Raw genomic sequence first — 22,047 nt, forward strand, 5'->3', positions numbered from 1 at the left:
GAGTGACTCGGACGCTGACAGGGAAGTAGCGAGGGATGAGCAATGAATAATGAGGAAAGCACGACCAGCGAACGCTAACGAAGACAGAGCAACCGTCGCGAAAAGGCAGAAGTGGGTCCTATCTTGAGAGGGAACAATCTAGGTTTGGGCAGGCACGACGGGTACCAAGAGGAAGGTGCGATCTGATCGGTGTTCTGGGGAAGGTGCGTCCCACTGCAATGTAGTGAGGAAGGTGCAGTGATATCATTGAGGAAGTCCCGGCCGTCCCCAAATCGTGAGGAAGGGTCGGTCGATGTTGCTCGTTTGGAAGCAGCGGCTAGCAAGTATAAGTGCATTATCCAGGAGCACCAGAGGACTGGTGTGATGGGCTTGAGGGTTGTGAAGGAGGGCAAAGCATGATCATGGACGGAAAGATATCCATATAATGTCTTGTATGCAAGTGAAGGCTGAGCTGTTCTAAGCTCAAATGCTGCAGCTGTATGCCGCGTAGCGATCTGGTGTAGCCCAAATAACCAGATGCCAATCTATGGAGACCATGCTCATGCCCCCAAAACAATAGTATATCATGCCTGTATGTAATGCACCCATCTAAGTCATGATCATGCCACTCCTCCCAACCACCAATACATAAGGTTCGAAACACAACTATGATGTGTGATGATGTGTGATGATGAAGAACGCTGAATAAAAACCCACAACCAAATACTCCTGCGCGTAATCAACACCAACATTATCCAAATGCACCGACAACTTCTTGCGGCCAAACACCAAACACATTCGTCCAATTCGTCTCAATCGTTACGCCATTCGGATCATGATTGTCAGCATGCCAAGAACAGTACTACTGCACAGTTCCTTCTTGTTGGCGTTGTTGAGCCTGCGCGCTTGGTGTCATATCTTGCCGTCCCGGTAATTGGCCGTTCTCGAAACTGCCTTGGGGTAACGGTGGGGAATGCTTGCTCGGTGTTGGGACGGGTTCCCGGTTCAGCTGCTGCGGGCTGGGTGCTAGATTCTCGGCAGGCGGGAAGATGGGTGTCCCGGAAACGGAGCGTGATGCTGGGACATTGAAGCTTGACGATGGGGTTCTGTGAGCGCCTTGCTTTGAAGGCACGAGGGAAGGCGTGGGCAGCGGTGATGCTGATGTTCTTTGCTTCATCGGAGATAGTCCTGATACTGGCTGGGTAGTGCTTTGTTGAGAAGCTGAGAATGACGAGTTTTGAGAAAATGGTTGCTGATTTGGCGTGCTTTGTGGCAGCATGCCATTCGTGTGGCTACCATTGGTGTAAGGCGTTGCCACTGTGGCCGGCTGCATCGATGGAGAGCTGCCTGGCACACCAGCGATGGGACCGACATCATGATTTCCTTGGGTAGGTGACATAGTGGGACGATTAACAATAGGAGAAGGTATTCTGTGCGGCATGGGTGACGAGTGACCGTTAGCTTGTGAATGAGCTGATGCGGGCCGAGGCGTCTGAGAATGACTTGAAGTAGGCCGGAGTGGATATTGTTGGCCGTTGGGTGTACTTTGTTGAGGATAGAGAGGAGGATGGCTCGGATAAGCGACTTGGTTGTACAGGTTTTGAGCATGCCCGTTGCCTGGTAGTCGTTCTTGTGGAGGATATCCATTGTAATTGTACTGCTGCGTACCGTTCACGAAAGGATTTTGTCTTTGAGCTTGCCTCATGGCATATCCAGGCATCGAAGGTTGAGTGACTGGTGCAATAGGTTGACCTTGCACGGGCGGCGCAACTCTTGAAGGATCAGGTGCCAAGTACCACTGGCCATCAGGCCCCATATATCCGGGGGCAGAGGGCCGTCTAGGCTCGTTGGCTGGCGGTACATCGACCGAGACCAGTTTCTGCTTAGTGGGTGACTTCTGCGTTGCCTCATCCGGAGTAGGCGATGTGGGCTGAGGTGGAGACGATGACTGGCCAACCTTGAACTTGAGCGAGATTTTAGGACGATTCGTATCCTCCTCTTTCCGCTGGCAGTCCTTGCAGATGAAGTGAAAGTCATCCCTTTCAGCAGCAGCTTTGGAGAAGCCTAGACACTTGCTATGTTGCCATACACTACAGCGCTCGCAAGCAATGCTGTGTTCACCATCGTCCCAGTTCTTCCCGTGCTGGCCGCAACCAGAGCAGTCAAAGGACCATTCATCGTCCGAGAACTCCGAAAGCTCTTTCTTGTGTCTCTCGATGCGCTCCTTAAGCTGCCTCGAGCCACGAGCACCTCTCTCTTCGATTCGCTTTTCTTCTTCCGAGTCTTTAGCGAGCTGCTCCTCGGTGAGCACACGCTTGTATTCTCGCTCTCGAATGCGCTGTTCTCTGGTCAGCATACGAGACTGGCGCTCATTCTCCATCTTGTGTGCTCTTTCTTCTTCTCGATGTGCTTCAGCAAGTACAGCCAGCCTGTGTCTTTCGGCTTCGGCAGCCTCAGCTTCTTCGCGTTCCTTCTCTTGCTTGGCAGCCAATCTGCCGGATCGTTTGGCACCTTGCATCTTCTCTTGCAGCTGTAGGTCTCTCAGACGAGCCTGCTCCTTTGCACGCTTGCGTTCTGCTGCCTTCTCTAGTTCGGGCAACATTTCTTCCTCGATCATAATTTTCAGGTTCTTCTCGTTGGGATCTTTCGACTTCGCGATTGTGGCAATAAAGCTGTTGAAGTCGTCCAAGGTCATCGCAACCAGTTCCCATTTGAGATCACCATACGTGTTAAGCTTCTCTGGGTCGCTGTTTGCGATCGACGGCTCTACGGTCGCGTCGCCATCCACCTGAGTCTCGTTCATGGTGTCGTCGGCGTCTGCCATCTCAGTATCGGCGTCTTCTGACTCATCCAATTTTCTGCGCTTTGAAGACCTTGACTTTCTCTTTTTCGAGGTGGATTTGGCTTTCGGCTTCTGTTTGGTGGGCTCTGGTATAGGAGGATCGGTGCGTCGGTAGAGTCGGTTTCCATTAAGTTTGTAGTATATGCGATCTTGACGGTCCCAGCCAGCTGGATGCGCTTGCTAGAAGATGTCAGTATGCTAGGCAGCTCATGGAGCATCGACACAATACGTACCCAGTCCACATACTGGTCGTCCCAATCAGTCTCTGATGCAAAGTGTTTTCTGATATGATCGGGGTTGTGAAAGGTCCACTGCGCCAGACGGTACAGCACTCTGAGTTTGGTGAAGACGTGGAAGTTTCGAAAGCGATTGGGTTCCTCGTCAGTGCCGTAGGGATGGGGCTTGTCCTTCGCCTTGTATTCGTATTGTGTCCGTACAGTTTTGTCCCAATTCTCGAGGCTGTGCATTGGTCAGTAAGTAGTTGTATACGAGGAAGGACAACAGCATACGTGAGATCGCGACGAGAAGAGACGAACTTCAGAAGTTGAAGGCCTATCTCTTCCAGGGTAAGGCTAGGCTCCGGTTTGGAACATTCCATTTCCAGGTCCTGTAAAGTATCTGTTAGCACATGCCCACACGCAGACAGTTTCGTGTAGTGACCCGGCCGGGCTTTCGAGATGGATTCGATGGAAGATGCATACCTCGATGTCGATATCTCGAACCTTGACTACTGGTCCAAACAGCTTAATGAACTCGTACAGTGCAGCAAACTCCCACATATTTCTTATCTTATGCAGCATCTCGTGCTCTTGTGGTGGTGCTGGCGCTGGTGGATCGGAAGCGAGCATCTCGTCGTGTGTCCGCTTTCGCGGCATGATGGCTAGGGTTGTGCCTCGATGACTAGAGGTGGGTGTTGGCCTCAGTGAATATTATGCTTGATGGTAAAGGTGGGCCAGGTCTTGCATTCGGATACTGGATATTACTGGTATGGGTACAGTAGAGGCTGGAGAACTTCTATGGTGGTCGTATGTGAATGGCACGCAGTGCAGGACCAAACTGATTTCATGCGCTGCAAGACCGCGATCGACGCGTTGAAAAGGAAGAGGAATGACGCTAGTGCAAAGATGCCTAGGTGCCTTATCACTTCCTCGAGTCCATCGTCCAAGGTCACTGCCGTTGCACTCGCATGTCACCTCAAGCCTGGATTTAATCCTACCAACGGAATAGCGCAACAAGAAGAGGAGGTCCCACATACAATGACCACGCTCCCCCCAACACAAACTGAATCATTCAAATTTCCAAAAATATTCACCGACTATCCACCGTTCTTCACCCTCCAGATTACTGCTTCATCAAGGCAGTCACAACTGGAGAGATGGTCAAGGTTGATCCAGCGTTACTGCCGCCATCACAAGATCTTCCAACTTTCCATAGTCGACTACCAAGACAAAGACCTTTTCAAGAACTCAAAGCTCAACAAAACTCTGTACCCAGATGACATAAGAAGGGTCATCGACCATATGGTCAGCCAAGATGGTCAGCAACGTGCAGAATGGGTCACTCCTGCCAAAGCATCAGCCTGGATCTGGTGGCGCCGCCCAGAAGAATGGGCGTTAGCTATTGCTGCCTGGGTAGATGATACAGGTCAGAAAGGAAGTGTCTTGACGCTTTATGAGATTGTGGAAGGAGATGCCTCCGAGAACCAGGAGTTTCATAGTATGGACATGGATGTCTTAAGAAAGGGCTTGGCTGTTTTGACAAAACAAGGCAAGGCTCAGGTCTTTGGTACAGACGACCAACAGGGTGTCAAATTCTTCTGATCATCATTCATCAAGGCATTCGTGTTTACTATCATACATGATCTCAAACTCACATGCTCTATCAACACCAAACTCCACGCTAAACCCAACGCTTTGTCAACGTCAGAGGCACTCTTCAAGCATTTGCAAGACTCAGTCTGTACTGGCTGAGTGGCTGGATCTCCTGTCGCAGAGCAGAGCTCAAGAGCCATTCTGCGATCAACAGATAAGGTGTCCGTCGACTCTCCTCCGCCATCTTGACGAATTTTGGCCATAATCTTCGGTCTTCTTCATTGTCATTGCTGATAAGGTAGACGTCGTTGTCAGCGTGATCTTCCGAATCGGCTCCGCTTCCGGCTCTGCGCGATGGTATCGCCATATGCCGACCTCGATACGGCGTCAATGTGGTACCATTGGCTTCAGCAATGGCTTGGAGCGTCTCAAACCCACCCACAATCTTTTCAGTGCAGTAGATGGTGGTGCCACTGAAGAGTTGTTGTTTGTTGGCTTTGGCGTTCTCCAAAGCCTTCTTAAGAACAACACCGTGTTTCTTCTCGTTGGCTTTGTCAGCGAGCTGGTACCCATCAGTGTCGAGAAATTCGTCCTGGTTCAGGCAAGCCTCAATGTAATCCGTCGACAGGACTATGGGTGCATACGCTATGGCAGCCATAAATTTTGGTGTGCGTAGAATGTTCGGCGCGGCCAAATGTGTAGCTTTGGACGGATGATCAACCACTGCGATGCCAAGTTCCCGAAGTCGCTTGATGTCTTCGTCCTCTTTCTTCGCCTTACCGACCCATCCCTTGTAACCAGAGATCAGGAGATGCATTTGGACCGATGTCGAATCAGTTCGTGGTCTTTTCGCCTGCTTCTTATCAGTCGCATCAGCTTCGGTAGGCTCTGCAGATCGCTTCCGACCACCATCTACTCGATCCTCGTCGCCCTTGCGTCTGCCCCCGTACACAACGCCTCCAACGCGCTTTCGCTCCTTCTCAAAAAGCGCAATGTCCGTAGACAAATCGTGTAACTTTGCCGTTGCAGCATCTTTCGACTTTCGAGACCCAGCAGTGCCGGGTGTCAGGTTCTCCTTACCAGACGCAGCCACACGTGAGGTAGCAGGCGTCTGAGCGCTGGTCGTCTGAGCCTTGGCTTTGGCAGTTGATGCAGATCGAGCATTGGATTTAGCGGGCGTACTGGCATCTAGCGCCTTTGCATCAGCCTGCCCTTTGCGGACGCTTCGAGGTGTGTCAACCTCATGCTGGGCTTGACCAGAGAATTTCTGCTCGATCACTTTTTTGTCGATTTGAGTCTGACCAACAACTTCGCCTAGGTTGGTTTTGGTAGGAAAGTGGATATATCTTGAGTTCGTTACATTTTGCATTTCCCATTTCGCGTAACTTTCCTCTATCCATAAGTGATTGACCACAGCAATATTCCAGTCCTCTGCTGCAGCCACTTTCTCGCTCTTCTTGTGGGCAGTGACTAGATGAGTATTTTCCTGTTTCAACGTTTTGGTACATTCGGCGCCTATTGCAATTATGAGGTTCTCGAGAAACGTCCGTGCCTCTCCGCTATAGTTTGATAGACTGATCTTCAGACCGTCGAAACCCGGTAGCGGTTCTTTCGGTATCGGGTAATGTAGCAAGCGTCGATAAGGCGAGGTCCAGAGGTCATGGACAATAAGGTAATAGAGCCACGCCAGATTACCAACGTCGATCTTCTTCGCTGTAGCTTTAGTGTAGTTCTCACCACAACGGTACTTGCATATAAGAACGTTCGCTTCTGATACATTGTCCACAACCTTACCATTACTCGTCAAGATCATGCCGTTGAGGACGTTCCGCAGGGTTTGGCTGATCTTCAAGTCTTCGTCGAGTAAGATTCGCTTCTTTTTGAAGACTGCGAGACTCTTCCTGCCTGAGAGACTTGGCAGAGTCCCGTCATCAGGGTGCGATGTAGCAGCACCTACTACGTGCTTGTTAGGCCGACCTAGAGGTGCCTTTCCGCCTGGAGTCTGCATAATCTCGGGGTCCGGCAAGGTATATGGGCCTTCGTCGATCTTCTTGCCAAGCTTGAGACAATCGTCAAACCAATGTGGCAGTACTACTGTCATGTTCAAATTGTTTCTCTTCACTTGCTCCACCTTATCGTTATCCATGCTCAAAGCCACGACGTGTGTCACCTGCGAGGTCAACTTAGACGAGTAGTTGCCTCCCATTGCCAGAATACCGCCTGCGATAGCGTCCTTGTCGCCTAGAGGCAGATCTGCGCATGTTGCGACAACATCGGACATGAAAAGTTTTGGATCTGGGCTGTACTTTCGAGGGTGGGCCAGCTTATCGGTCGCCACAGAAGCAGTCACCCAAGCAGGCTTTACGACTTGCACGAACAGGTCAAGTGCATCGTAGTAGTCGGGGAAATCGAAAGTGGTCGTGATGATATGGGTGAGGCTTTCGAGGTTGAGTCGTTCGGCTGGGTAGTTGTCGACAACGACCTCACCACCATGGAGTTCAATCTGCTGGATCAACTATGCAAGTCAGCCTCACTCAGAAAGAGTCACAAGCCAGACGAACCTCAGTTGCGACAGCATCACCAAGAGGATCACTGCGCACAATAGCGAAGCTGCTCTGAGAGAAGATGCCGTCTTTGCTTGGATTCGTCTCTTCGGCCATGACAGGCAGGATTCGTCGTAGCAAGGATGTGTAGAGAGTGGTCATATATGCTGCATCTTTCTGAGATCGCTGAGAGAACGAGGACCGTGCCCCATGGGCCTTCCACTAAGTTGCAGCACTTTCTGGCAAAGCGGAAGGCGCGTCTCAACGCGACGTGATGACGCGCCAGTGGCCATTGATCACGTGCTGCGTATCTTAGTGGTGCAGTACTTGAACCTCTGCACATCCGTATCTCGTGCAGCTGTTACAAGAGTTTTCGGTTCAACTCTTGCAATGACAAGTCCATCCCGGAGATTACTTCACACACAAGATAGAGCACTTCATACACAAGACAGAGCAGCACGCTGAAGATATGGAGAGGTACGATGGTGTCTACAGAAACCCAGCTGAACAAAGGTTGAATGAGCGGCGTCAGATCCTAGAGCCGATAAGATGAATTTGTAGGACCTTGCTTACAGAGTCACTGCAAACAAAGCATTGGATGCCATCAAATATGGGACTCGTGCCTCGACAAATTCGTACCCATTGACGTTGTCGGCAACAGGAAATGGAGACTTGCGCTTTTGCTTCCCCCTGGCATGTGCGTTGACGCTCTTATGCACTGACTTGATACCTCACAAGCTTCTGATAAGCAACATTCTTAGGAGAAATGTATGGTTTGAGCAGGTACGAGCTCATATCAACCCACACACGGTGGGATCAATAGCTGCTTGCATGATGAGATTTCTGAAGTACTTAGGTTAGCTTGTTGTACGCGCCGAGCATGCCGCGTGTACAGGCTAGTGACCTGAGCGCGGTACCCTGTTGTTTGCGCGGGATGGCGATTTAAACAGCGATGCAACAAGCAGGCTTGAGGCAGAGAAGCGCCGCAAGAGCTCTCGACTGTCGTTCCGCCAGCTGGCGAACCCCCGGTGTCGAATTCTCGCATTCCCATGCTCGCAGCATCCTGGCAGCATGAGATACCCGAGTCTTCACACTCCTTGAGGGCATATACTGTTAGGACCTTTGCCCGGCGCAAACAATGGCAGTATTAGCATGGTGCATGTAGCTACAGCGCCTGGACGTGGGCCAGATCTAGACATACAGGGTGGAAGCGATGCACGAGGTAAAGGTGGCGGTAGATACTTCAGCCCCATTTGCGAGCAGGATCCCATGCCGCATCGCAAAAATCGGGACGCGAGAATTAAGGGTATACAGGAAAGCATTTCAAGAATCGAGGCTGGAGGAGAAGGAACTGCTTGATGTATCCGGTCTGTTCAGTGAGGGTTCTGCGTGACATCGCTACAAGGAGGACTCTACGATATTTCCACGCGTGGTTCGGGTGATGGAATTGCAAGTGATGCGCTATGTGTGTGTCCAACAAAGCTTGTTGGCGAAGGCTTTCTGCAGGATAAAGGTCGTGTCGAGCAAACCAACTTTCACAAACACCAGGCTTTCACTGTTGTCTAGCGCAGCCTTTCTGACAAAGCAATCGTTGGAGTGAAAATGCAAGAATGACACGTCGACAACGACTTCGCTCATTGTACGTATTGCGCTTTGTTTTCACTACTCACTATACATATCATGTAGGAATCGCTATCAACCCTCGCAGTCAACATGACCAAAATGGATTACTTGAGCACCGGCACTACACGAAAGCCAGTGTTGAAGATAAACACTACCATGACTGCTTCACCAAGCCCACAAGCTTGTGGCTGCAAAGTCACGTTCATTGTGTATTCCTGCAGCCACGAATTTATTAGAATCAGTCTGTGCGACGAAGACGAGCTGGAACCCGTCTCTCCCACGACCGCCGAACCAGACCACTACCCTGTGGAGGTTCGGATCACAAGTGAGCAGCCTTGCGACGAGTGCGCTATCAGGACTCTGTTCAGAACAACAACCCACACGACCACAGTGGCGGCGTTGCGGTTGAGTGAGTCCCTACGGTACGATGAACTATTGGCAGACACCCCCGAAACACCACAGCTAATATACATGGGCAGCCTGAGCGAGTACGAGCAATTCGACTTTGACACACCTGCTCTTTCTCCAGATCGACGTTTCACCATCGACTGGGACACGCTTGATCCACCAGCAAGGATCCCAAGACACGAATTGAGCGACACATACACACTTCCGAAGCTGAAGTACGACCCAGGTGCGCAAGGATGTGCAGCCAAAGACGATTTCGAGGGCTACGTTGACCGCAAAGGACTTTTGCCCAAGGACCGCGAATCAAAACGTAAGACTCTAGTTACTGACTGGCGTCCAACTCTGAGGGAGCTCGAATCTGAGGACGATTTGACCGAACGTCCAAGAACTGGTAGCCCAGAGTACAGAGAAGCAGCTCGGATCTTGTCTAAGCATGACTCCGACCTCATGGAGTGGGTATCAGCTGGCAACGCCTTCGACCTGAAGCGTGTCCAAACCATCCGGCAGAGGCTACGGAGCAGCAGCATATTCAGCGAAGTAAGTCTTGACCTTCCTATCCAACTGCCCTCGCCATTGCCTGTCGGCGAAGACTCACCTTTGACCGCGACGTCACAATCTACTGCAGGTACTGACTTTAGCAGAAGCACTGGACGATCGGACAGTATACGATGCATCAGACCGTCCTCGGACCAGCCACCGCCGCTTCCAGTGCGGAGCACAGTACGGAAGCTCAGGTACTTCAACGGCGGAAAGCCATCTCTGATTAGGATATCACCACCAGCACCTGTCCAGCACTCACCCTTAACGCCACTCCCAATACGGTGGTCGACGTGGCCTCGAAGCCCGACCATATCGGCAGTCATACAGGGTCCACCACTGTACATGTTCAAACGGCAGCCGAACCGCAAGCAGGACCTGGCCAACCGGGTCAAGAAGACAGTGGGCACGGGCCTCAACCAGCTATATGACGCACTGACAACGCGTCGAGGCATCGATAGTCGAGCCCGGCCGGGCAGTCGCCTTTCACGACGGCCCTCCACAACAGCACTTTCTCCCAAAAGCAAGCTCCCAAGAACCAGTCGAGCAGCGGCCAAAGCACGAGCTGTCCGACGCAAGATACTTCGACAGATACCAGAACCAGACTTCATCACAGTGCTTCCCTACCCTTCCCAGTCAAGCACAGAGAGCCAAGGATACGAAGCTGGTCGGGTGATATACGTGCACAGACCACTGTGAGTCAGCACCCTTCGACAAGCTATGGCAGCCGAGGGCGCGACAACACCTCCCGAACAGATAGTATACGCACCCACGACGCCTCCAGAGCAGATCATACCCCCGCCGAGGACGCCGCCGCCTGCACCTAAGAAGCCGCAACGGCGAGATTCATGCGACGTTGACCGGCCGCCTCCAATACCGCCGAGGAACCCAAAGCGGCTCGCGCGGCAAGTCACATGCAGGGAGGTGTAAAGAAGATATCACGACTGAATGATTGTAGAGTATGGGAAGGACTTTTGATCTTAATAGCGAGGAGTTCGGAGTTTTGAACTCAGCAGCATGAGAGACCGAACCAATAGATAATGGAGCACACATCACTTGCAAAATTTTTCTCCCTATTCAGAGCAAATTTCGCACCAGTTGAATTCATCACGATTCCCACAAATGCCATCCGTAGAACATGCCAAACCTTTCTGCTGGTAGGAGCGCGCTGACACAACCGTATCGTACCTGAATGTTCGTCCTCGTGATCGTATCATATCGTGAGGTCTGATATCCCTCTGAGACTGGCCCTTCGAATGTGCAAGCCGCGGCCCGAAGGCCCTGTAGCTGAGCTGGTAATGATTGCTTCAAGGTCGCAGAAGGTGATCTAGCCCGGCCTGTGGTGACCACGTCGTTGTAAGTTCGAGGATACATACGCTGTTCAAGAACGTATGAGATAGTCCTCTAGGAACAAGCACCTCAGAATTTGTCCCTCTGCAAAGCCCCAACGGGCAGTGTGTGATGTTCATTTCTTGCTCTAGTTAGTTGCATTGCAACCATTGTGATCGATGGACTGACTGACTGTAAAGGAGAGCTGTGACGATATTTCTGGACATTGCGACCAATTGCACTGCAAGTGTGTCCATTGAGGCTTCGATATGCATCGTGGGCGCAACTTATTGTCAGTGTGATTCATCATTGCGATGTATGGATGATGAGAATAGCCGTATTGTCTGCAGTGTCCATTAGTAGCAAAATCTTCGGGCAAGAACGTGTAAAGCAGAAGATGCGTCAAGTTCGGCTTGAATGCTCATTATCATTTGTCTCTTCTCTCTTTGTTTAGTCCTCGCAGGCGACCTCGTCCCTATCATTCTCCGTTGATTGATGGTACCAGGCATGAGACTCTGCACCTAAGGCGAGCCTGACTCCATCCGTACTCTCCGTTGAACTCGTCTCGTTTAAGTTGGCCCTGACTGAACGGAGGTGTGATGAAATCTCTGGACGATCCTGATGCAGCAGATAATTCCCATTAGACAACATGCGCGAGCCATAGGTTCAAGATGGTCGGTTCATGCTGCTTTCACGGGGCCGTATAGCAGGAGCATCTCAACTGCGTCCGCGCTGCACCATTGCACTCTTATCACATCGAGACACGTACCGGATAGTTTAGATCCCAAGCCTACTCCAGTCAGTAGGCCCAAGAAGCTTCGTCTTCATTTTCCTCCCGTTGATGAGCGCTTTCGCCTGCTCCATCTCCTGCTTGCCAATCTTTTTGTCGTTGGTCCGCCTGAAGCAGTTATCACAATGTGGATAGTGGATGTAAAACGTCAGATCCTCCAAACTATCCAGTCGGTCCTGTTCGTCCACGATACCAAGTAGAATCTGATAAACATATCCATCACCGTGTCTCTGTCGATAGTCCACATCAATCCATAGCGTGAGCTCACACAATGAGGCCGGAAGGAGGCTACCGAGTTCCCGTGGATGTAACGTGGACGTCTCTCCAGGCAACTTGAAACAATGTCTGCAATTCTGCCAGCGCAAGAGCATGGTGACGTCGGTTTCCAGATGTATGAGGTTGAAGAAGTCTCGGAACGAGTGATGACCAGAATTAAAGGCTCGATTCATGCCATAAGCGGCTCCATTGATAGACAGACTGTGGATTGTATGCGTGTGCTGCTTCAGACCCTCGTATATGGTGGTCAGACTTGGTAGGCAGCCAGGCCTTGGCTCATAGTCGTCGTAGAAATAGTCGAGCCACTCGTATTCATTCCACATGTTGGAAGACAACCGAAACATATCAAGTTGTTTCGGGCACCTCAGAAGTGCTAGGATTGTGCCATCGGTCATCTCATTGGTACAGATGTCAAGGCCCGTGAGCGAGCTAGTCTTGGGTTTTAGCTCAGCCACGGCATCCTGTCCAGAAAACATCGTTGTCATCAAGCGAAGGTGCTTCAGTCTCGGGGACTGTAAGACTCCAGGGAGGAAGCTGAGGTCTAGACCTTTGCACTGTCCTGGCTCATACTCGGTTGGATGACCACCGCCAAGGCTCAGATCAGAAGAGATGACGCTCAGCTTCCTTAAACTTGGCCAAGAATGATTCAGAAAGTCGCAGCCCATCGGATATGGTGTGTCGAGGCGTCTCAAATTGCTAGCGCTCCTGAGGAGCACGTTCCCAAGGCTATTGCAGTGTCGAGTGATAGCACGCAAGTAAAAGATTGGGTCCTCGCGATCTGGATATGACGCGTTTTGGAGGAAGAGAGAAAATGTCTTCAAATAAAGCCACAACACAGGCCTTCCCTGGGACGTTTGACTCAGGGGCTCGAGGTATTTTGTCTGCAATTCCGCAGAAGTTTCATCGTGGTGAAGCTCGAAGGAGTCGAATAGGACAGGCCCCGCGACAGCATAGAGGAGTCTGCAAGCTTTAGCGAAGCTGTAAACATCTTGTTTGCCTATGCCGTAAGGCGGATCTCGATTGTCGCGTACGAGCAATTTGGCGATCATTACAAGAAGTTCGGTAGGTAGATCCAGAAGTTTTGTCATATCGGCTAGTTTTGTGATAGGAAGTAAAGACTGGTAAGGAAAATTGATTCTGTTATGGTCAGAGGACGAAGGTTGGGCTCTGGGATGCACCAAATAAGCTGTTCTAAGCACATCCGGCGCGGACTATGCGGCTTCCATTACGAACGTAAGATGTTGCAAGTGCAAGTACTGTGCGAACGATACTCATCGAGCTGCTAAGTTGACGCGTTCGTGTTGAGAATTTGGAACGTCACTTTCGATGTGACTGTCAACTTCAACACGGACGTCCGATTGCTCAAGCAAGCCTGTCGTCGTTGGCATATTTCAGGATTGCGGGAAATCGTGTCAGATTAGACGGTATCAACAAAAGTGACAGTAGTCGGACTAATCGTCACATCCATCCTCTCGCTCGCATACCCGGCCTCTGGAACATGCCGTCGCACCAAGAGTTGAGGCTTGAGATCATACTTGGTCAAGTCCTCCACCATAGCATAGGGCTTCTCAGACGGTGGCAGTACTTTGACAGTCCCGCCGAAAACGACAGCGAGCTCGTAATCCTGCCGCTTTTCCGCAAGGCCCAGGTCCGCGAGAAGGAACGAAAGCCATTGGTCAGATGTTGTGCCGGACCACTTCGTGTCTATAAAAGTATCCAGCGCGGGAAATGCCACTGTGGTCGCAATTGGGAGCCCAGCCTTTGGTAAGGAGATCGTAGACTTGGGCGATATCAGCTTCGTAGGCGCTCGTGGCAGCTTCGGAGGTTCGTCTTGGTTTTCGTCCACTTTTGCTAATCCAAAATCGAAATTCGATTTGTGAAATAGATCTTGAATATCTGGATCAGGCTGTACCAGAGCCCTTCGTGGCCTGTTTTCAGTCCATTTGTTCAAGAGAAGCAGGGGGTCTTTTGCTGTCGTTGCGGATGATAGTCGCTGCTGGCGCATGCCAGGATGGATTTCTGTGTGGCCGTCGTCGTCAAACACGAGTTTGTCAAGCCATACTGAGGTCCGTCTGCGCTTGAGGTCTTGAGCGACCGGTTTCTTCGCATTGAGCGACAGTCCGTTCAACAAGCCGGAGAATCGGCTCCTGTCAACATCCTTGGGTAGGTTGTCTTGATCTTCGTCGTCGGCCTCCTCAAGCGCCCGTAACTGATTGACAGCTGAGCGCACAGCCAGGACCAGACCTTGGGTGAGCATCGGGTACTGTTCAACCTCACTGCCTGGAGCGTCATAATAGCTGCGGTACGTTAGTCGCTTGGCCTACAAAGATGTACTTGAACTGACTTCACCGCCGGGAACCGTCTACTCCACCTCATGGTCGTAAGCAGTAAGTGCAACGTCGATTTACAACTCTCGAGCGTCTGTCGCTTGACCTGAATCTTGGACTTCTTGAAAGTCCACTTCACCCGGTCAGTCCATTCAAGGCTTGGGAAGAAATCGTTCCCATCCTCCCGCTTCAGAGATGAAGCAATACTCCGAATGTCCTCGACGACGGTTGTACAGTGCTGGACCACCTGTTCGATCAATTGATAGGCGGCAGGCGTGCAGTTGTTCTTCTTGCCGTCATCTAGCGCAACACGCACGGCTTCGAGAACATTACTGAACAGGGTCAGCTCGATAGCAACAAGTCTTACTTCTTCCCCAGCCGAGCCAATTCGGTCAGCCAAGTCAAAGAGCGCAATAGAGACCTGGATGCCGGCGCCGGCGAGCCCGATAATGCTTGCGATCACTTCGATACCGGCCATCCTGTATTCGTAGTGTTCGTGTGAATTGCCCACATAGATTTAGGTAAAGATAATCTTGTTTGTATGAATCAGGCTTGACATTGCTTCTTACGGCGCGATTACGCGCTGGCTTCGTCCACAGTCCATTGTGATTGGTGCCTACCAATCAGAACCTGCAGCGCCATCGGTGCGTTGCCTCGAATAGTGTGCAGTGTATACGAGGGCAGCGCTCGTATCCAAGTGGTATTCGCTTGTCATTGCAGTAGCGCTTCTGAGGTTACCAACATCCATCTTATAGTAGTGCTGGAGCTGTCACGTCCAGCATCTGGGTGAAGACCCCTCGAGAGTCAACGTGCATTGTGCCACTTCTGCGACTTCGTCAAGTAGACAACAAACCTTCTGATGCTTTTGCAGACTAGACGAGAGCATGTCAAAAGAACGATAAGATGTAAGTCTTGCTACGATTCATGACCTCGCGTGCTCGCGTTTTACTGGAAGATCTGATCTGGTCTAGCGTGAGCAAACACTAAATGCCGTTGAATTCACCGTAGAAGAGTCAGGTTGCTCAGAAACACGAAAGCGCACAGACACGGCAATATCGAATACTTCAACATTTCGTTATCAGCTCTTGTACAGGCCAATGATAGCCTTTCGCGCTCTCTATATATGAGCAGTCTGTTATCTCAAAGCATCCAAGCCGATATCAGGAGAGCCCTTGCGCGGGATCGTCTCCTCCTGGTAAACATTACAGACACCGATCATTTTCCTGAGAACCAGTACAATTCGATCCTCCGCATGCTCATTTATATTACAAGGTTGCCATCCGCTTCAACCGCTTCTTCGGCTATGAAAGGCTCCGAGTCATCCATCCCGCAGCGTCCCAGAACTGTGGTCGAAGGTAATACTTCTCCGTTAAATTCTTCTTCGCATCATACTCCCAGAACCAGAAACGCTGGGCCAGCTTATCCCCGAAATCCTCAGATAGAGGTATGACCGCTATCTGCTCCAGACCTCGACTATTGAATTTTCCAAACTCAGTTCTTGGTAGTCGAGTCCCTCTCGTGGTATCGACCCAGCCAACCCCTTCCATCTTGCGCATCACTTCTCTTATGCTGCCGAAGTAGTGGACAAGTCGTAACTTCGGGTCGTTATGGAAGACGTGGCTCTGATCCCTTGGCATCACGGTGTCGAAGTCCTCCTCGTTCAACCTCGCGGCTGTTACGTAGAACTGCGACCAGTATGTGTTCTTGTCAGACAGCCGTAGCAATGGGTACTGATATCTGGTGCCGCTGATGAGATCGAAGACCACGGCTGCGTCTAGGTTATCCGCGACCTTTGGACTAATCCGACGAATCGTACTCTCTTTCAGGGCCAGCCGGCTATTGTAGTACGATACATGGCCCTTGACGAGGTTGGGGAAGGTACCTTGGCGTATAAGGCTGCAGAGCTTCCACATCGAAAGGTCGACCATGGACGCAAGATAGCGACTGCGATCGCGCCATTCCGAATGTCCTTGTACCATGATGTTCAATTGTTCAATTGCTGGCGGCTTACCATCATCCTGGTACCAGGCATTATCGAGCCAGTCACCGTCGAGGCAGGTCCCGACAGAATAGTGGGGAATCAGCAACCGAAGATGTCGTAGCGTCCTGCATGCCCGAACGATGAGTCGGTGGAGTCCGAGCCCAATTCGAAAGAACCCATTGTCTACCATGAGTTCCAGAGAGTGCAGTGATTTCGGTAGCTGCAGAAGTAATGTCGAAAGGTTGCACAGGCTATCGTCCATGAAGTTGACACTGATGTAATGCAATGAGGAGAAGTTGGTGAGATGTGGCCATTTCACCCAGAACGAGTGGCGCAGATATGATTCGTCCCATTGATCGACTTGAATGTTCAAGGAACGCACTCTTGATGCTTTCTTTGACTGGCAAAGGACGGCATGGGTGACCGTATGGAAGGCGTGTACCGTACGAATTGAGACGTCCTTCCACCGAATACTGTTGACAGTCTGCTGCCATGCTTTGGAGACGAGAGAAACGTCAAGGTTCTGGACAGGACCACCGTCTGAGGTAATGCAATGCTCGATCACGAGGTCTAGGATCTCCTGGGGGATTCGAGGTGGTGCACTGACGCTGCAGCGTGAACTTTGAAAGGACAACAATGTTTGACTGTCTGTAAGTGTAGGGTCTTCGCTCACGCCGCGTTTCCGTTTCAGCGGTCTGTCCCGTGCCATTTTATGTGTCTCGATGATGTTGACTGAACCACGAATATCTGTCGTGGCTGGCAATTTCAAGCCTGACAGCACCTGGGGGCTTGTTGTCTGCATGGCTCAAGATCGAGCTTCTGCCAATCTATGTTGAGGTGGGGTCTGGTTGTATAACCCAGTAGTAGACGTGTAGCTTGGGTCACTAATGGTTCTAGACTATAAGTTTGGGCAGGAGTGCTGGAAGATATTCGAATGTTTGAGCTCGGGGGACGAAAGATACTTATACTCACGGCATCATGATCGTTGAGGACCTGCAGCAACCATTGCTTGCACGAGCGCCTCTCACATAGCTGGTGCCTTGACTGTGTACCATACGTTGCAGAGGACCTGTACAGTACCAGGAATCCTATATGTGCATTGCAAGTATGATCGCTAGCCATATCTCCAGCGTTTGCAGTGCACCGATTGGATCTGTCGTGACTGCGTTCACGCAGAAAATGGCGCGCCATTGTTGAAGCTGGACCTTAGTACCGGACATGCTTTGGGTTGGCATTGGTGTGCTGATACAGTTGAGATTGTGAGAGATGTCATTGCCGTCCCGTCCTACAGCTATTGACTCTCATATTGGCAGCCCTTGTAGATTCCTGTGTAGTTGACACTTGACTTGACACATGTAGCTGTTCGCTTGTGTTGAGCACCGATGTGAAGAACCATCGTGCTGTACGAACAGTGGGATGAATACGCTAAACCACACTTGGATTAGCTTACCTCGAACGCGTTCGAGCTCCAGCAGCCCATGCAGCATCTAGGTACCGACACAAAGCGACTCGAGCAATACTTGGTACAGAACGTGAAGGTTGGTCACTGGGAAAACTATCTTCACGGACAATAAGCAACCTCTGTCTTGCTGCGCGGAACCCGTAGATAGCCTGTCGTATTCACGTCTCAAACAACAAGCAGTCCCAAACCATAACCCTACCAAGCAATCTTACCCAACCACCCCTTCGGCGCTTTCCTTACACCTATCTTCCTGAGCTCGTCCAGAGACAACAACCCAAGGCCAAACGCCATCGGCAAGAACCAATGCTCAACTGGCACCTCCGCACTCGCAATCACATCCTGCACATCCGGAATATAACAAAACACAAATATGACCACTAGTGCAAACAGTATCGCTGGGAATAGATACCAGTTCTGCGTAGCTTTGTTCCCGATGGGTGGGTGTTGGAATATGGAGAGGCGGCGAGTCCGCAATGCCATGACATTGAACCACTGCATGACGACGAGGTTGACGAAGTAGATACTGCTCGCTGTGTTGAGATGGCTCGTGATTTCATCGCTCGTGAGGTTTGGGACTGCCGAGTAATCGCCATAGCTGAACCAGAGCGCGCTGAATGGGATGCCTTGACGCTGTAGATACCAATAGCTCATCGCGAAGGAGGACGTGCACTCGATCATACCGATAAAGCCGAAGGACTGAAGCATGAGTTTCCAGTCGACGAGTCTATCCTTCTTCATGTCACGTGGTGGACGCAGGAGGACGTCACTTTCTGGCTTCTCGAAGGCCAGGGCAATGGCTGCGGCGCAATCCGTGAAACAGCAGATTATGATCATTAGGAACGGACTCAGAATTTGTGGAAGGCCGAAGACAACGCTCGTCATAACAGGCCAGAACTCGGAGAAAGAGCCGGCGCAGAGCAAGTAAGCAATCAGTTTGCGTAGGTTGTCGAAGACTGCACGGCCATACAAGACTGCATGAATGATGGCGCCGAAGGAGTCAAGGAGAATCATATCTGCTGCTTCAAGGGCGATGTCTGACGCACTGGCTGGTGCGATGCCGACATCTGCTTCTTTGAGACTTGGTGCGTCGTTCACACCGTCGCCGGTCATACCGACGATATGACCGCGGGCTTTGAACTCCTTGACGATTCGTAGCTTCTGGTCGGGTGTTGTACGCGCGAAAACGATGGCTTGATAGGCCGTCAGTGTTTCCCATTGTGTCTCGGTGAGAGTTATGAGTTCTGGGCCAGAGAGAACAATGGCTTGGCGAGGAAGGACCCTGTGTTGTGAGTTGGCAAAGGCGTTGACTGTGCGTGGGAGGTCAGTGATGGCGTGTACCTCGTTATCGGGTACGGTGATGATGTTGCAGTTGCGCGCAATTGCGGTGGCGGTCAGCTTGAAGTCGCCTGTGACCATCATGGTTCTGATGCCAGCACGACGAAGTGTAGAGACCACCCCAGGCACTTCTTCTCTGGGCGGATCGACAATGCCGACTAGACCGACCAAGGTGAGTCCAGTACTCGCGTGCCGAAGTGCTTCACCTTCGAACTCTCCGTCTGCAGTGTCGTAGACCAGAGATGACCTGGGTAGTATTTTACGGCCTAGGAAGAGGACTCGTTTCCCTGGGCAGACCATGCATCTTTGACTGCTTCGATTGTGCTCCGAACACCGTCGCTGAGATCGTGTACGCCGCCGTCCTCGCCTACGTAGGACGTGCATCGTGGCAGTAGGACGTCTGGCGCGCCTTTGATGGTTAGTAGAAGGTCGGTAATACGGTCGAAACCGGAGGCTTCGCTATCACTCAACGTCGTCCTGACTGCGGTGGCATCATCGACTGAGCAGACACGGATGGCAAATTTGTTCTTTGAGTTGAAAGGCAGGTCGAAACGCTTCCGCCAAAGATTTCGAGCATCCGCCACGGGAGCCATGGTCTCAGAAAAGCGGAGTACAGCAGCATCAGTCGCGTCTGCGATGATTTTACGCTGAGCTAGTGGGAGCTGCATCGTGGTCGGGTCAAACTCGCCAGCGTTGTTGACCGCAGCGAGAATTCTGAGCTGCTGAATCGACGCCCTGATCGGTTTCTCGTTATCGAATTCCCGTCTTGCCTCGTCCGTTTTCCATTGCGAGAAGCCTATCAACATATCCGTCACTGTCATCTGGTTTTTGGTCAGGGTTCCCGTCTTGTCAGATAAGAGGACTGATACAGATCCGAGGGTTTCGACCGTCTGCAAGGATTTGCAGAGGATGTTGTTCTTTCGCATGATGTTTGCAGTGATGGTCAATGTTGCTGTGAGAGCGATGGGAAGTCCTTCGGGAACGAATGCAATGGCAACGGAGACGATATTGACGATCAGCGAGGCCACAGGCATGTATCCAGGATGCTCTTTCCGGATGTACCCGCCCCATACGCCGAGGACAATCACGTTCATGGTAATCATCAATGTGACGATGATGAACACAAACCGAATGATTTCTTTCTGCAAAGGTGTTCGGCCGGTTGTATCTCTGCTTGTAAGTTTGGCAATGTGGCCAAAGACAGTATGATCGCCAGTGGAGACCACGATGCCGGAGCCGACCCCGGACGTGCAATGTGTGCCTGCGAAACCGACGTTCCTGGTCTCAAGGTAGTTTTGGTCTGTAGCCTCGGTCACAGCAGACAGTGGAGCAGCTTCGCCTGTGAGGATAGAGCGATCGAATTTGGCATCAGACGAGACCGCACAGAACCGAATATCTGCAGGCAGCTTGCTTCCAGCCTTGAAGTAAAGAATGTCGCCAGGAACGATGTCGACTGCTGAAACAGTATTTTGAAGGCCATTCCGTAGAACATGACATTCTTCTGGCAGCATCCCTGTGATACTCTTCATGACTCGCGAGCTTGAGAAATCTTGCCAGGCGTTGAAAACTGCTTGAACCACGAAAACGATGAAGAGAACTATGGCCAGCGCGAGGTTTGCCTTGGCTGGCGGGTTGCCAAGAGGTTTCCACGAGATCATGACAAGGATACCACCGATCAGCAAGATAGAACCGAAACCACCGAAGAAGTACCAGAACAGCTTTTGAAAAAGGCGGGATGGAGGTGGTGAAGGGCTGTTCTTGCCATAGTGAGCTTGTGCCACCTTGACCTGATCATCCGATAGACCAAAGCTAGCATCTGTCGTCAACTTCTTGCAGATCTCGGCTTCAGAGAGCAAGTGCCAATCGACTTCAGCAAGCTCATCAGCGGCCTTGTGTTTCTTGTCTCTCTTGACGTTTAGCTGCGATTGCTGGTCCTCGATATTGAAGCTGAGGGTCCGATATTGGATCGGCAGAGCGACCGACGGGTCAACGGAGCGACGTCGAGCACTGTGCATGGAGTGTATTGACTGCATCGACCTCGTGCGGCGTAGTGTTGAGCCAATCTCGCGAATCTCGTCGTCGGCATATCGAATGCAGCGCTTCACTGCAAGAGCAGGTGGGACATCTGTGTCGGCAACTCCATCGTTGCCCTTGGCAGCTTCAATATCATCTTGGGCAGTCATGATGAAAAAGGAGAATTGGTGAACAGGTGGCAGCAAATGAGGAGGAGGAGAGAGGAGAGACAAGGGAAGGAGAGAGACAAGGAGCGGCCAGGGACATCACCTAAACACTGCAGGCAAAGAGCAACACTTATACTTCTGGTCAACCATGGTCCAATGTGGCATGGACGAGTGTTGATAGCACATGGTTGGGCATTCGCTCGATTGCCTCTTGGAGACTCGTAAAGTGGTACTGAGAAGGGGCCAGTAGTTAGGGAGCCCAACATGTGAGTGTAAAGCATCCCCTCAAGCTAGTCATTTGAGTACACGGACGCGGAATGTGAGGTTCGTTTCATTGCGGCAAGACGGATGATGTGACACTATGCGGTAAGCTTGGATATCGATACTCGTGCATCGCGTCTTCCCCTTCGCAGCTTCCTTGACGCGGATGATAAGATCGCGGTGTCAAAGCGATTGGTCGTCTCGAAAATACCGCAGCGGCATTCAGATGTGGAGGGAGGTGGCAGTGCTGCATAGTGCAGATATGGTTGCTTTATAGGAAGTGGGAAAGATGGTGATGTGCTTTGACAAGCGTGCCTCGCGTCGGTGATCCAGCTCTTCAGCCAATCAGAGATCGGCAATAGC

The 22,047-nt window shown here is 51.3% G+C and overlaps 8 protein-coding genes across 8 annotated transcripts; 2 read left to right on the top strand and 6 right to left on the bottom strand.

The window, feature by feature from the left end:
* Positions 1-841: 841 nt before the first annotated feature.
* Positions 842-3,696, bottom strand: PMZ80_001282 (uncharacterized protein; the record flags this gene model as incomplete). The annotated part of the gene is made up of 4 exons (XM_064869728.1): positions 842-3,001; positions 3,055-3,280; positions 3,331-3,428; positions 3,523-3,696. The coding sequence occupies 4 exons, from the start codon at positions 3,694-3,696 to the stop codon at positions 842-844; spliced, it is 2,658 nt and encodes an 885-aa protein (XP_064735225.1).
* Positions 3,697-3,945: 249 nt separating this feature from the next.
* On the top strand, positions 3,946-4,641 carry PMZ80_001283 (uncharacterized protein; the record flags this gene model as incomplete). Its single annotated transcript, XM_064869729.1, has 1 exon — positions 3,946-4,641. One exon carries the CDS (start codon positions 3,946-3,948, stop codon positions 4,639-4,641), a length of 696 nt encoding a protein of 231 aa, XP_064735226.1.
* Positions 4,642-4,756: 115 nt separating this feature from the next.
* ESC4 (regulator of Ty1 Transposition) lies at positions 4,757-7,292 on the bottom strand (the record flags this gene model as incomplete). The annotated part of the gene is made up of 2 exons (XM_064869730.1): positions 4,757-7,147; positions 7,194-7,292. 2 exons carry the CDS (start codon positions 7,290-7,292, stop codon positions 4,757-4,759), a joined length of 2,490 nt encoding a protein of 829 aa, XP_064735227.1.
* A 1,596-nt stretch (positions 7,293-8,888) lies between these two features.
* On the top strand, positions 8,889-10,442 carry PMZ80_001285 (uncharacterized protein; the record flags this gene model as incomplete). Its single annotated transcript, XM_064869731.1, has 1 exon — positions 8,889-10,442. One exon carries the CDS (start codon positions 8,889-8,891, stop codon positions 10,440-10,442), a length of 1,554 nt encoding a protein of 517 aa, XP_064735228.1.
* A 1,407-nt stretch (positions 10,443-11,849) lies between these two features.
* PMZ80_001286 (uncharacterized protein) lies at positions 11,850-13,226 on the bottom strand (the record flags this gene model as incomplete). The annotated part of the gene is made up of 1 exon (XM_064869732.1): positions 11,850-13,226. The coding sequence occupies one exon, from the start codon at positions 13,224-13,226 to the stop codon at positions 11,850-11,852; it is 1,377 nt and encodes a 458-aa protein (XP_064735229.1).
* Positions 13,227-13,555: 329 nt separating this feature from the next.
* Positions 13,556-14,943, bottom strand: PMZ80_001287 (uncharacterized protein; the record flags this gene model as incomplete). Its single annotated transcript, XM_064869733.1, has 2 exons — positions 13,556-14,435; positions 14,483-14,943. 2 exons carry the CDS (start codon positions 14,941-14,943, stop codon positions 13,556-13,558), a joined length of 1,341 nt encoding a protein of 446 aa, XP_064735230.1.
* Positions 14,944-15,766: 823 nt separating this feature from the next.
* On the bottom strand, positions 15,767-17,248 carry PMZ80_001288 (uncharacterized protein; the record flags this gene model as incomplete). Its single annotated transcript, XM_064869734.1, has 1 exon — positions 15,767-17,248. The coding sequence occupies one exon, from the start codon at positions 17,246-17,248 to the stop codon at positions 15,767-15,769; it is 1,482 nt and encodes a 493-aa protein (XP_064735231.1).
* An 855-nt stretch (positions 17,249-18,103) lies between these two features.
* PMZ80_001289 (uncharacterized protein) lies at positions 18,104-21,426 on the bottom strand (the record flags this gene model as incomplete). Its single annotated transcript, XM_064869735.1, has 2 exons — positions 18,104-19,490; positions 19,541-21,426. The coding sequence occupies 2 exons, from the start codon at positions 21,424-21,426 to the stop codon at positions 18,104-18,106; spliced, it is 3,273 nt and encodes a 1,090-aa protein (XP_064735232.1).
* Between the last annotated feature and the right edge of the window lie 621 nt (positions 21,427-22,047).

This window comes from Knufia obscura, assembly GCF_036327395.1.
Source record: "Knufia obscura strain CCFEE 5817 isolate CBS 148926 chromosome Unknown scaffold_1, whole genome shotgun sequence".
In the NCBI taxonomy this organism is placed as follows: domain Eukaryota; kingdom Fungi; phylum Ascomycota; class Eurotiomycetes; order Chaetothyriales; family Trichomeriaceae; genus Knufia; species Knufia obscura.